This window comes from Pyrus communis, chromosome 2, assembly GCF_963583255.1.
Source record: "Pyrus communis chromosome 2, drPyrComm1.1, whole genome shotgun sequence".
NCBI lineage: Eukaryota > Viridiplantae > Streptophyta > Magnoliopsida > Rosales > Rosaceae > Pyrus > Pyrus communis.
This window is the reverse complement of record NC_084804.1, coordinates 3,432,389-3,447,652: the sequence shown is the minus strand read 5'-3', so window position 1 is coordinate 3,447,652 and position 15,264 is coordinate 3,432,389. Positions and strand designations below refer to the sequence as shown.

The window sequence follows — 15,264 nt, the reverse complement described above, 5'->3', positions numbered from 1 at the left end:
TGAATATCTAAAGACGCTCTTGGACATTGGGGCGGTGCGTTCGTTTTCTTGCACCCGAGTTGAAAATTTATATATGTTTTTTAGAAATTGAGTCTGCTTAAATTTGAAGTTTATTTTCTTTATCCAATCGACATGGTTATTGAACTTTGCTAATTGCATGATTCATTGCAATTTTGTTTCATACAACATGCAAAAGAGATAAAACTCGTTTGGAAGTGTTTATTAAATACTGAAAGTGCTTCCAGTAAAAATGTTCTTGGAACTAATGCTTAGTAAAAATATAAATGAATCCTAAAAAAAACACTTATTATGCTTTTCGCAAGAAACATCATTTATGTGCTGCTTGCAGGAAGCATTTAAGTATTTTTGGAACCCAAAATGCTTAAAATAGTTTCAATCATTTTAAAAACACTTCTAATCAAACCCATAGTATTGACTAGAAAAATAATTTCCGCACATTTTTTTTCTTCTCTTTTTGCACTCTTATACCTATTTTTGACTTTTAAATTGAATAACTCATAAGATAACTATGATACAAATAAACATGGGTGTACAACGGAAGAAAATTTGTGTGCGGAAATCACTCTTTTGACCAATCAGAATGAAACATTGTATCCCCGTACGGGGCTTTCTCACAAATACAACACCCATTTTGCAATCTCCTTCTATTACTCCTAGTAAGACAGCTTCGTTTCCGCTGGAGAAATCACAGATTCGGCATTTCTAATGCTTGCAGGACATCCTTGAACTCAAAATCGTGTGTTTGTTTGTTGAACCGTTCGACCAGCTTATACCTCATGTCGTTCAAATAAAATGATTGGGTGGTCTCCACGAGCCACTTTGCCTCCGAGTCAGTGAGTTTGCTTGAGAGTACAACATCCCCTCGGATAAGCACCATGTCCTTGCTTTCTGCAAATTCGTTGTAGTAAGTTACAGCGAAGTAGGGAGAAGCTTGAGTTCCCCTCGCCTTGTAATCTTCAAGACCGGCGAAAATCATGTGTGGCATCTGTACTGCAAGAGAGTTGTAAATCAAAAACTTGATACGACAAGGCGTTATCCAACTGTTTAGTTATTATGACCAGAAAAAAGTTTGTTGAAACTCTTTCATTTTATACTCTAATGAGCAAGTTCTCTACTGATTTACAACATTACAAAATGTCACTCGTCTCGAGAGGTCCCATCTAATGAGCAAGTTCTTTGATGCTGCCACTCAACATTGCAAAATAACATCAAAGAAGGACATAGATAACTCTTGATATAAACTAACAAAAGCAAAGTTTAAGTATTGTTTGCCCCCACATTTGGGGTCCTATATTTGCGAATTATCGCTTCTACACAACAATTACACTGTTCAGTATTGGTAAGATGTGCTAAAGTGATCACTAAAAAGAGTCGTAAATACAGTGACTAGAGGTCAAACCTTGAGCAAACATTGTGGTATAACCATTTCCTCTCCACAAGGGAATGACAAAATACCGGCTGCCAGGATAGACAAGTTGATGGTTAAAACAACGAGAAGAGGAAAGAATATAAAGGAAGACAAGCATTAGGTAAATTGATTACCAATCTACCGCTCTACGCTCCAACAGGTTATATAGTTTTGCTTTCATGGATGCACCGATATGACCTCTTCCCAAGTGAAACTGATATAAGATAACCCATCCAAACATTAATGATATTAGAAAACAATCTTGCAACGGAAGCCTCATTTAGTGAGACACTAATGAAATGATACGCAAGATCAATCCACATGAAAAAACGCTTCAGATACAAATTTCCAGATTAGATGACAGTTCAGGCCAAAGATATTCAAGGGGACCATAGAGACCGACAGAGGAAAGAATGTCTTCATATGGACTTATTCCATCTGCTGTAAAGAAATTTTTGGCTCATTCTGCTTTTCAAACTTTAGCCTGAGGAGTTAACAAGGCTCATACATTCGCATGATGCATGGTAAACACAAATTTTAGTTCATGAGGATATCATGAAAATCAGGTTAGAAAAAGACTCTACACAGTGGCCTCAAGCAGCAGACAGCTTAGATTTGACACATTGCGAATTCGTATTACGGGAAAAGATAGACAAAATGCAGTGGCAAGAATTCCTTTGCACCCGTGTTCGGATCCCCCTTCCGTAAGTTAGAGTAGTTTAGAATAAATATCACATTGTCCGAAAAAATTAAAAACAGTGGCTCAACCAGCACAAAATGTGAGCTTAATTTTCAAGAACGAAGCTTTAAAGCTATGACAAAGCTAGAACTTTTACAGCAACACGTACTGAGCAGCTTAAGGTCGATATTTTTGTTACCAATTCGATCAAATCATAGAATACTATAGCAAATAAGACAAGCTTCTGAAACAATCAAATTAATCGAAAGAAAAGCAGCAAATCAATCAAATTAAGCAAAACAAAGCAAAACCCAATTCAAAAAATCACAGATAAATAAAATTCTACAGTGAAATGTGCAATTGGAGGAGAGGAAAAGTAAGAAAACCGAGGCTTACATCGTCCCAAGCCGAAGCGATGTCCTCGGCCGAGCGATCTTTCACCCTCTCAACATCAATGATTGAATCCAACGGCTTAGCCTTCAAGGGATTGAACCCAGTAGCGAAGCTCGAAGCCCTGAAGAAACCCAGCGAACCCCATTTCAGAAAATCTCCCGGGAACGATTGTTGTTGCGAGTTGTGGCGATTTTGTAGCAAGGTCAGAGTTGTGAAGGAGTGCTTGTGCACAGCACCAGCAGAAGAAGAATGGCCGATGAGGATCGATGGTGGAAGCTTAATGATTCTGGAGGCTCTTCGCATTTTAGAAGATTTTTGAAGTGTTTGGAGTGCTGGAGAGCTGGACGCATTCAGGAATTTTATCAAAACACCTAACATAAAAATTTCTAAAGACACGTAATGTATCATTCGTATTTCGATTACATCGAAAAATCCCTCTTTTAATCTGTACCGAAAATAGAGAGATTTTGAGAGCCCCAAAGAGTTTGGAGGGCTAACCCTGAACGAAGTGGCAATGGATGGGTTTCGGTGCGTAAGCCCAACTAAAGCTCAAGCAATTGCATTTTATGTGTTTTGTAATGTTGTCACATTATTATTTATTTTTAGTTCAATTTTTCTTGAGTATTTTGACGATTATCTATTTAAAGTATTAATAGTATTATAATAGAAACAATATGTGAATAGCCGATAATTTGTTGATATGCTTTGTCATATTAAATGGTCAAACATGCTATGTGATTAGACGTTTTTATCTAAAATTTTCTCCACTAAGTAACTAGATAAACGCATCTTAAGTCATTTTTCACTCACTCGTCGAGGAGGCTAGGCTAGTTATTCACTAATCACGTTTAATTTTATAAATAACTCTTCTTTTTTTTCATTGAACTAATGTGCATATTACAATAAAAAAAGAAGCACTTAGAAACTCCCCATTTCTTGAGAAACAAGAAACGGGACGATACAATAGCCATGCTATGGACATATCCAAAATCTGGCCGAAAGGCCTTATCAAAAAGTAAAATTAAAGAATCTATAACTTTCACTAACATCTACCGTTGCCTTTGTTCTATAAGTTCTTAAATGCATTCAGCTTCCCGCGGCGTCACGAATTCAATTTCCAGTGGTGGCATCAAGGCATGTGGATGATCATCGGGAGTGTTGGAAGCAATCGTGTAGTTCCACCTTAACGAAGAACTACATTCTTCTATATTGGCAAAAGATGGAGCTTCCTTTGGAATAACAAGACTTTGATTAAGGAATCCTGCTACTCTTAACTGTTCTCTTCCAAGTACTCTCATCACTCGGACTTGGACTTGCATTGCCCGGATCAGTTTTTGGCGTTCAAACACTTAAAATTATATTTAGGATTTCAATATGTTTCTCTATTTCTTCTCCTTGAGGAGGAAATATATATATATACCTAGTGATACAAGGAATATTAAAGATAATTATAATCAAACCATCTAGCCGAGATTGCATAGGTCAAAATATCTGCCAATTGTTCAACTGTATTTACAAATGGAATGTCAACCAACTTAACATCCAGTTTCTCTTTTATGAAGTGTCTATCCACCTCAACATGTTTAGTCATATTATACTGCACCGGATTGTTTGCTGTCTCTCGTGCTGCTTGATTATCACAGTACAACTTCAATCCCTAGGAAGTATTTAAGTCCCCCAAGATCTTTCATCTAAAACTCGGAAGACAAGTATCCCTGCAACTGTTCAATCTCAAATGTATCATCACCCGTGACAATCATATCATCCACATATATAATGAGTAAGGTCATTTTACCATCCCTACGCTTGATGAACAATGTATGATCTGAGTTCCCTTGTCGGTATCCATGCTTGTTCATAGCCTGAGTGAATCACCCAAACCAAGCTCTAGGGCGACTGTTTCAGCCCATACAATGTCTTTCAAAGTCTGCATACTTTTCCACTAGAATTCTCAATGCCATATCCTGGTGGAAAATCTATATATACCTCTTCCTCTAAATCCCATGTGAAAATGCATTTTTCACATCAAATTGTCTCAATGGCCAATCAAGGTTAGCAACAAGAGATAATAGAACTCTAATTGTATTCATTTTGCAACCGGAGCAAATGTTTATTGATAGTCAAAACCAAGGGTTTGTGTATACTTTTTGGCTACCAATCTCGCTTTATATCTATCAATCGTCCCGTCCGCTTTATGTTTAATGGTAAATACCCACTTGCATCCCAAGAATTTCTTTCCCTTGAGTAAAGTAACCACACTCCATGTTTTGGTCTTCTGTAATGCCTCAATCTCAATTTGCATTGCCTCTGTCCATTTCGGATCATTCAAAGCTTATTCCACTGATAGGTATTTTGATAGTCTTCATTTGTTGAACAAGTGCACAGTATTTCGGTAAGAGTCGATGATCGAATACATAGTTAGCAGTGGGATACTGCACCTTTCTTTCTGAAGAGTACATGTCTGGTGGTTTTCCTCGATTTTGTCGATAAGGCAACACATAAGGGGGTTCACTTGTTCTTTTTCACTAGAGTTGTTGCTCATCTATCGACAAGTTTATGGATGCCAATCACTTGGGCCTGCAACTGCCATTATTAAATCAGGACCACTTGGGTCAACATTAATTTCGGACACTTGGGTTTTCGGTGCAGTAGCAGTGGCTAATTGATTATGCCCACTTGAGTTGTTAACAGCTGGACAGTTACACAACCCACTTGGGCTGTCAAGGTTTGGGCACTCACATGGCCCGTGGTCAGGATTTTCAAACGTCGTTCCAAGAATGCCATTTCTCAGTGCAGGAGGGTTGCCTTCTTGGGCTCTGCCCATTTGGGCTTTGTCTCTCGGTGTTGCAGCATGATCAACGTGCCTACTTTGGCTAGCAAAAGGAAGTTCAACTTCATCTTTACTGAACCCGCAATAATCGTCAATTAAGGTTATCTCCCCCTAAGGAGTACGGCAAGGATGGATGATAACATCGATAACTTTTTTGTTGTGAACTAAAGCCAACGAACACACACCACAACGCACATAGATCTAATTTGCTTCATTGATTTTTGTGAAGATGGAACGTATGCCACACAACAAAAAACTCGTGGTTTAAATGAAGAGTAGAGGGGAGAGAAACATGATTGACTAGCACAACTAAAGGTGTTCTAAAAGATAGAGCATGCGATGGCAATCAGTTCATGAGATATATAGCATAGGTCACAGCATCATCCCAGTATGTCTTGGGTGCACAACTACCAATAAAAAGGGCACGGTTAATCTCAAGTATGTAGTTATTTTTTCATTCGGCTCCATTTTCCTGTGGTGACTGAGGGCACGTTGTTTCATGGAGAATGTCTTTTTATGTGAAAAACTGAGAAAATATCTTAATTTAAGATACTCACAGCCGTTGTCGGACCGAATCACTTTAATAGGGAGTGAATATTGAGTATAGACCATGTGATAAAACACTTTGAAGATTCCACCCACATCGCTTTTACTTTTTATGAGGTACTACACAACCAAGTCATTTTAGTGCAGTCATCAACAAATGTTACAAATCAACCCACCTCATGCTTAATAGTAACTAGATATGGCCCTACACATCAGAGTGGATTGACTAAAAAAAAAACTGCTATTTTATTCAAACTCGGAGAATAAGAAGCTTGATAAATTTTAGCTAAAGCGCAAACTTTACACTTTAACGAAGAATCTGAGACAATACTAAATAAAAACAAAAGTAATTTTCCAAACCAAAGGCAACATGACCTAGCTGACGATGCCACGACTAAACAGTCTTCAACTTGCCATTATGACAACCTTGAACTTGACGAGCACGACCTTGTGCAACATCATCAACGTAGTACAACCCCCTCCTCTTAGTACCATGCCCAATGATCACTTTTGTCCGGATATCCTGAAGTAAACAGAAAGACAGAAACATTAGCAGTGCACAATTTAGTTGCTCGGTGACTTGTCCCACATATAATAAATGACTAGAGAGTGTGGAAACAAGTAAGCAATTGTATAATGAGAGAGTAGAAGTGAGTGTGATTGAACCCGCCGCTGTGATTGGGGGCAACAACTCCATTTGCAAGGATAATACTATCCCGTGGGGGTGTTGTTCAAAAGGGTGTTGTTCAAAAGGGTGTTGTTCAAAAGACTATGGTCAAAAGTCATATGACTAGTGGCTTTGGAGTCGATAATCTAAACTGTATCAGAATTAACGGATGCAATTAAGGCATTGTTCGTGTTACTTGAATTATCAGATTGTTCTTGGGAAGCAAGGAAATTTAATAATGAAAGTCGTTGGCCCAAACTGTTTGGGTCCGGATCACTTGTACTGCCCAAATTATGATGGATGCCTGCTAGTCGGCTTAGGGGGCCCATGCCCAAGTTGCTGCCGTTACTTGCTTACTGCACATTCAGATCGTGGGCTCCAGGTTTGGGCTCCGTTCCTGTTTTCTTTCAGCTGGTGGACCGACTGAGTCCGTGACAGCCTTGCTCTCAGCACCAGCATCATCACCTTTCTCGCGGGGATTGTGGTCTCCAAACTTGGCAGGCCCAAGTCTTTCTGCGTTGGTAGTTAGGGCCGCTACCCCAGATGTTGCCTCAGCTACCTTTGCTTGTGCCGTACGTCTGTCGTCTGCCATAGTAGCAGCAGGTTGTGTTTTAAGTTTTTTTAATTTTTCTGGGTTTGGGTTTTAACAGATGTCTGGTCTCTTGTTTCAAGACCTGGGTTTGGGATTTCAAACGGTTGTTAGGCAGCCAACAGAGAAGCACTCAAGTCGGCAGTGAACGGGGTTAGGTTTAGAGACAGGCGAAATACCAAGTTAAAATTATCTTTAGATTTCAATCTGTTTCTCTATTATTCTTCTCCTTTAGGAGGATATATATATATATATATACATATATATACACACACATCTATACCTTGTGATACAAGGAATATTACAAAGAATTAAATCAAACTAGGAAATACAAACATTCTTATTCCAACTATAACTATGAGTCACGCCAACACAACTTCCTCAGCAAGATAACAAGAGAGATTAGAAAACAAAATGTAGAAGTGACGCCGGTTATTATATAGAGGCCGGTGAAATTCTTGAGGCTCAAGCTCTTCGGGGTATCTGAAGTCGCATTTCTTGAACACTCTTCATTTGTAGTCAACCACTTATTTTCTAGCTCCTTCAGTTTTCCACGTTCCAATAGCTCTAGAATGACCCTAGTGAAATCCCTCGCTATTGGAGAACCTTTCTGGAATGCCTGCATGGTGAATACGAAATCAATTCTGTTAGTTTCGAAAAACTACTTAAGTTGAGGGAAGTGATTTCCGCACACCCTTGTTTGTTTGTTTTTTGTCCTTTGGATTGAATAAATCAAAAGAGAATCAATAGGAACAAACAACCAACGGTGTGCACAAACTGGTGCCCTTATGTTGAATCGTTAGATGGTGTGCTGTATTTAATGTAGTTGCTACTCACAAAGCTGAATCCTCCGAATCTGTAGGTTGGCGCGGTTTGAGTATATCCTTTACAGTTCTTATTCATGAATAATTTTGCATATGGGAGTTCAAGAAAAGCAGCAGATATATGTTTGCTCTTGAACTCGTCCACGTTGTAAAGGGGGCCTATTTCCATGACGTTCGAGTCATTGAATCCAATAACACGCTGCATGTAGTTCCTGACAAATGTATCTTTATCCGAACCAACTTTTGCTTCGGTTCTCTTCAGCATTTCAATGTCTGCTACGTTTGGTTGCAGCCGTTTGATGGTAAGCATTGAAGAAAGATTAGCAGTGTAGCTTGAGCTTAGGATCAATACAACAAACAGCCACTCTATAACAACTACTCGAGTAAAGTTGCTATAGATTTTCTCTCCTGCAAGATGAAAATTCATGCATTTATCTTATTTGTTTAACAATTTTGGACTGACCCTTTTCATAGTTAGTCTTGTACTAAAATCTGAAAGAAAAATGATTTCTGCAAACTCCTTTTCTCCTTCTAAACGCCTTGTTTATTTATATCCCCTCGATTCTCCTTTGATATACTGAACATAAATGTCATAAAAAAACAAGGGTTTGCAAAAGATAAAATTGTTGTACGGAAATCACTTCCCTATTTGAATTTTTTTTACTTACTCTGAGCAAAGAACAAAGAGGAGAAAGTGAACCAAGTTGCTGTCCTGATTTGATTCTTCAACCCATCACCAAATTCTGGATTTGACGGGCCTTCGAGGAACCAGACTATTAGCGTTGTGTAGAGTAAAATGCCACCAGACACCGCCCACATTTGCCAAGTGAAAGGCTTCAAAAATAGCCATGTCGACTCCTCATCTTTTTCAGGAACAATCATCGACAAACCAGACTCGATATATGGCTGAGTGAAGTCCACCTTGTCCAACCGATCAGCTAGCACAGTCATATCACCGATCACAGCATCATATGTCTTCCATTTTATCAATGTTTTGATGAACATGAAAAGCATACGTTCTCTCTGTCAGATACAAATCAAATGCAGCAGAAAGATATATGGCAAAAGAAATAGAAATTTAAGTTGTTACCTTGTTTTGGACCAGTTCTATCAGAGAATCATAAGTGCAATTTAAGGCTTCGATTTCATGATGCAGAATATAAGTCAAATTTCGTATTATCATTCTGAAAAGTTCAATGCAGAAACCATCGAATTTCTTCTTGTCTGAATTGTTCCGCGACCAATCAACCTTTACAAATGTGTTGAAGGGTGTTATACCAGGAACCAAAATTTTCATTGGGCTCTCTTTAGTAGGCATAGCCCAACCTTTCGGGGCACTAGTGTTTTTCCCGGGCCAAATTATACCAACATCATTACTTCCGTGTGTGCCTGCTTGGCTGACAATGCTTTCTAAAGACCCTACATCTCTTTGTATCTTCCCATCAACAACATTTATGATCCTGAACGTTGGAGAACGAAAAAGTACCTCACCTCCTTTGAAGTACATTTCCCCACTTAGACCGGCATAATTGTTCAACAATGTGTTTAACAATACCTGAAGGCTACTACTAGTAGTAGTAGAACTGTTGTTACTAATCATTCTTCCTATGGCTTGTGTAATGACTGTCATCATATCATAGGCTCGAAGTGCATAAATTCCTGGCGTTGGCACAATGTTATCTTCATCTGAAGGCTTTTTTTCGAACTCCTTTAGGAACTTCATATAAGAACCATTATTTTTATCATAGTCGGTCTTCATTCCGAGAGTGCCTTCCATATCAGAGTTGTCAAGAGAGTCAGGCAAATTACTAATGACAGCCTCTGTGATTATCCAAGCTGAGTCTTTTCCTACAAGTCCCGTCTCCTTCGCTACCTGAAACAGACGAGTCACTGTAGGCAAAGATGACTGAATAACAATAAACACACGGGATTTTATGGTGGTAAGGTTCAGCATCTCTTCAAACCCATCCCCGTTTGGATTATGTATCGAAGAAACTCGCGGGAGAATCAAACGGTGCTCAATCGCCGAACCAACATCTCGAAGAGCCTCAGATAAAACAGCTAGCATCCCAACAGCTCCACCGTAACCATCATCTTCGTATACTACAACCACCCTTTTCCAATTGTACGCAGAAACTATATCCGCTATGCCTTTCAATTGAGCAGAACCGTCTGTTGCCATTCGTATTAGATATGGCCAGCGGCGCTGGATTAGGGGCGGGGTGATAGTTGGCGATGCGAATGAAATCACCGTAACATTCGATTGGTTTCCATGATCGGCTACTTGGGCTGCTTCCTGCCATGTCTCCATGCCAACTATCACTTCTACCTGCTCCTTTATTAATTCTTTAGCTGCAACCATAAAAAATAATATATATATATATATATATATAGAGTTAAGTACTTATATGTACAAATTAATTGCATAACGATGAATATTATAATGACCCATGCGCATACTAACCGGCATAAGCAGCACGAAAGGGGTCTCTGCCAGAGTCTCGAAAATGAAGGATTAGCTTATGAGTCTTCGAACGGTTATTGAAGTTTTCAGCTGCAATTTCCATGGCAGTTTTCTGTTCTTTCCCGATACGGCCGTTAGCATTAATGATTGCTCCAATGTTGGTGACATTTCTACTATTGTTAGCTCCAACTCCATGGGAGATGATAATTAGCAAGTAGATGATGAGCACAGGAGCGAAGGGTCCAAGTTTAGGGAAAGGAAAAGACATTTTGTTCTGATCTAACCTTCCCCACATGTTTTGTTTATAAACGATTACTGTCTTGGACTGTTGCACAAGATTTTTTTTTTTTTTTTTTTTTTTTTTGTGCTAGGTAAAATTCCGATTGTGTGTAAGAGAAAACGCGGTATTTTCCCGGAAAATGTGCGTGTGGATTTGTATATTTGAATTGGTCTGCTAGAAAAAAAGACTATTGAGATATGGGGGAACAAAGTCTTTTAGAATGATTCAACAGAACTATTTTGTACGTTTCAAACTTGTAATTTTTTAATTTTTGTCGAAATCTCTATGACTATTAGCTGAATTATGCCACTCGAGTGTTGAGCTTTCAGGTCATTCTCCTATGCTTATTCATATTGACGAAGGTGTGTCTTCGGCCGGAGGGTTTACTGCACAAAGACTAGGCTTTTGACAAGAGACCTCAGCCTCAATCTGTAGAGGAAGCTTCCGGCTCTGGACGAGTTATCTCCTCAAACGGGGCAATAGTAAGAGTTTCCGGAATTGGTCTGCTAGAAAAGAAGACTACTGAGATATGGGGGAACAAGTCTTTCAGATTAATCAACATAACTATTCACAAAAATGGCATCTCTTGTTTGGATATGATTTGTCAAACATTACAACACTTGGATGTGGGAATAGTCCTTCCGTAATGGAACATTTCACTTGGATGTAGACCTCTCATGATGCATATAGCCTCTCAATTTTTTGGTATTGATTTTAAACTACTCTTATTTACGGGAAGAGATTTGAGCTAGGGTGTAGAAGGACACACACCAACCTAATCAATTGACCCATCTCACATTTTTTTTTAAATTTCGTAAATTCTTTCCGTGTAGACAAAGTTGACCTATTGGTATTTATTAATTTACACATATATCTTTCTGAGTATGACCCCATTAGCTTTTGGAAGTATTTAGAATTTAACAACGTTGCTACTAGTCTTCTAGGTATGAAAGGAATACATAAAACTGGCTAATATAGCAGAGATGTCAAAATAACGCAACAGCTCTGCTGCATCACAATCTTATATTTGAGGGGTGACAAGATAAAGAGAAAAGCAACATAATTCAAATTTACCATTAACCACCAAATTAATAACATAATTAATTAGCAAAAATCCGTTAACATTGGAGCTGAAAAAATAAAAATCCTATAACTCAAACAAGAACATGCGGACACAAGAACCCTAAACCCTAGAAGACAAACACAAACTCAGTTTTTTCGACCAAAAAAAAAAAAAAAAAAAAAAAAAAACCCTACTTAAAATAACACTAAATTAAGTTGACCGATTGGTACTAGTGATGATCACTGCTTGTCATATATTCATGGACGGAGATGGTCTAGCATACATGATACATGTAATGTGGTTGTGGCGGTGGCAGGTAAATACAATTCCAATATGCTACACATTCACCCATCATCATCGCCGGCACGTACGGCTGCTGTTGGTTATATGGATTCCCGAACCCCATCGCTCCTGGCCTGTTGGGTGCATTGGATAGCCACCCATGGGCACCCCTATTGTTTTGGCATTAGATGTATGTTCTCCTCCCTTGTCTTATTTGCCTTCTTTTTCCTTTTTGCCACCTTGTTTTTTGTTCGGTCCCTCTACTTTCATTCCTCTAGGCCCCAGGTCGCCCACGGCCACGATATCATCATCGGACGGTTCAACTCCTCCGGCTTGGTCGTCGTCATCACTTGCATCAAATTCCCCCCCTCATCGGACGAGTTAGACTCGACAACTTTTTTGCGCTTTCTAGTACTTTTCTCATTACGTTTGCTACTTTTACAAATAATGTGAGTTTCATTCTCAACAGACATGTTCTCTACCTCCCGTAATTTCTTTGACTGCATAAGCTTCATGATGAGTATCCCTGCGTCAAGCCTGCCACTCACAACCAACGTCCCTACTCTTTGCTAGCTCTTTATCTATAGTTAGACTATTTTCATAGATACCATCAACTTTCTTCCTCTGCTTCTTTACTTTCACTTCACAGCCTTTACATGCACAGTACTCAAAAGTCAGTTTGAGCTTGACGGTGTGGAACTGCTGCATGAACTCTTGATGATCAGCCATCCTTAACGAGAGAGAGAGAGGGAGCAAATGCGATTGATCGAGCTACAAGAACGAGAGTTTAAGAGTACGCAATTGAAAGTTGCATAAATACTCCTCAAACAAATCCTAGATAAATTATACTTTGATGTGAAATTCAGAGTCTTATTAGGCAGCCGCTAGCCACCATGAAACATGATAACCCCAATTGAAACAAGAATCCTAATTGAAACGGACGGCATAACACCCCCAAACAGGAACTGCAAATCCCCATATGATCAGGAAAGCACGAAACAAGAAAGTCTTCTTGTGTTTTATTGGTGAATGATGATATTATGAGAAACAAAACTAACTAGGGACTGTGCTGCCTAATCACACAAGGAAAGTGCGCAACCTTGTGGTGTTTCACGATGATGAATCGAGCAATCGGCACCCTCCAATTGCGTTGCATTTGTACCGTTTTTGCAACTCTCATCCCTTTTGCAGATATAGACCAGTTGGTCAAGGAAGACCCAATCGATCAGGAGAACTTTTGTTACCCACTTGAGCATGACTTACCTTTTTTTAGTGCTTTCGTAACAATTCTTAGTGGTTTGGTTTTCTCGATCTTCTTCTTTTCGAACTGAATTAGGTTTCTCTATTTTTTTTTTTTCTTCTTTGTTTCAGATCAACTTTACATAAGTTTCCCAGAGTTGGAGGCTCTGCGTCTATATAAGCTTAAATGATCAAAATCTCATATTGCATTTTAACATTGATCCATCCAGGTTTACAATTACATTACAATTACAGTATATCACCCCAGCTAAGGTTTCTCTACCACCTCGGCTATTGGGTGGGTCCAACCCTTGGCTGGGGTGCCAGGGTGGGCTCCAGAAAGCCCAAGAGAAAACAAAATCCTAGATAATCTGTAACTTTGATGGGAAATTCAGAGTCTCAGGCAGCCGCTAGCCACCACAAACATGATCCATATTTTAAGCTCCTGACTTCAAAACCCAAGCATGTTCAAAGTCTGCAGGTCTTTTTGTATATATTTGGCCTCAAAAGAGAAGCCTGCAGGTTTTAAACAAATCATTTTTCTGTTAAAAAGCTGAAACAAATCTGGAAGGAGAGGACCTACTTGATGGGGAATAAAAATATGAAAGCTTAATAAGCATTAGGTTGTGGGCTCCTGCGCCAATAATTACAATTATTTAATCTAATAGCACAGTAAGCATCATGTTATGTTTATTTTATGGTGCATGTGAACATATGATTAAGTGTGCACCAATTTAATTATTCCAATATGTAACAGCATCTCAATTAGGCTAGCATGGTGTTTGAAAGAGTGGATCAAATACAATTGTCGCACATCGAGAGGTATATATATTAATATTTTTTTTTAATTGTATCGACATCTTTTAAGATATATAAAATTTTCTGATTAGAAGTGTTAAGACTCTAGAGTCCTTACCTTACCTTAATTATATGAACTTAGGCGATAAGCTAGAAGTATTATCAGTGCAATGTGGGCATTACTAAACAGTTCAATACAAAGTTTTCTCTTTCTACAATTGAAATACCAAGATAATAGTATTAAAAAAAGGAAATTGTTATTGGCACTCCAAAAATCTCATTTTATACTCCAAACTTTCAATATTTGGAATGAAAAATACACTAACTAATACACTTGTGAGGAGTGTAGAATGAGATTTTTGAAGTGCCAATAACACTTCCCTTAAAAAAATTATCACACACTAATATGTATTTTAATTTTTTTACACGACAGTATGTAAAGGTTCGATACAAAGTCCTTTTATTTTTGTCTACATCACCAATTTACCATCACTAATCTTCTGGGGCCTGGACTCCCACTTAAATTTTGATGTTTCAGCCATTGGCTGCATTCCCTTCTCTTTTTCAGCCATAAATCAGATGGTCCACAGCTTTCACTGCACTCACAACAAAAAGCTTGCATTTATTCAGACAGACAAAAATGGGCAAGTGAATAAGCTATTCTTCCAAACCAAAACAAATTTGTACAAAGGAATTTATGATCTGATACATAAGGTCCCTCCTTGCACATGCTCTCTGCAATAAAAGAATTCATCAGGTTTGGGTGGTCAGTGGGTTTGGGTTCCATCTTACCCCAAGCATGCACCCAGCAAGCATCAGCTGCTGATCAGCCTCTGAATCACTGCTAAATTTGTAGTCACTGTTCCATTCCATGGCCCTGAGCATTTGCCCTTAATCTTCTCACACATTTCCCAAACCTTACATCGCCATTAGAAACTAGTTAGCTATAGTTCAGAACTTTTTTTCGTTTTTTACACCAATATATATTCTAATCTACGTAAAGGGAGTTTGAATTTAAGTGCAAAGAGACAAACGCTCCAGCTTAAAAACATGTCTACGTTGTTATAGACTTATTCAGTTACATAAGAAAATATGCATATTTATGTGGCTAAACAGAATCAATAGAGAAAACCAGGTTGTTAGCCAATAGCTAATTTGGTGTTCATACACGTGAATGATTC

At 38.6% G+C, this 15,264-nt stretch overlaps 2 protein-coding genes across 2 annotated transcripts; both read right to left on the bottom strand.

The window, feature by feature from the left end:
* Positions 1-567: 567 nt before the first annotated feature.
* On the bottom strand, positions 568-2,884 carry LOC137726695 (uncharacterized). The gene is made up of 4 exons (XM_068465632.1): positions 2,505-2,884; positions 1,564-1,643; positions 1,421-1,479; positions 568-1,011 (listed from the first exon to the last, which is right to left on the bottom strand). The coding sequence occupies exons 1-4, from the start codon at positions 2,877-2,879 to the stop codon at positions 707-709; spliced, it is 819 nt and encodes a 272-aa protein (XP_068321733.1). The 5' UTR covers positions 2,880-2,884; the 3' UTR covers positions 568-706.
* Positions 2,885-7,396: 4,512 nt separating this feature from the next.
* On the bottom strand, positions 7,397-10,731 carry LOC137726392 (glutamate receptor 2.7-like). Its single transcript, XM_068465316.1, has 5 exons — positions 10,422-10,731; positions 9,048-10,309; positions 8,626-8,932; positions 7,971-8,365; positions 7,397-7,752 (listed from the first exon to the last, which is right to left on the bottom strand). The coding sequence occupies exons 1-5, from the start codon at positions 10,714-10,716 to the stop codon at positions 7,489-7,491; spliced, it is 2,523 nt and encodes an 840-aa protein (XP_068321417.1). The 5' UTR covers positions 10,717-10,731; the 3' UTR covers positions 7,397-7,488.
* Positions 10,732-15,264: the final 4,533 nt, after the last annotated feature.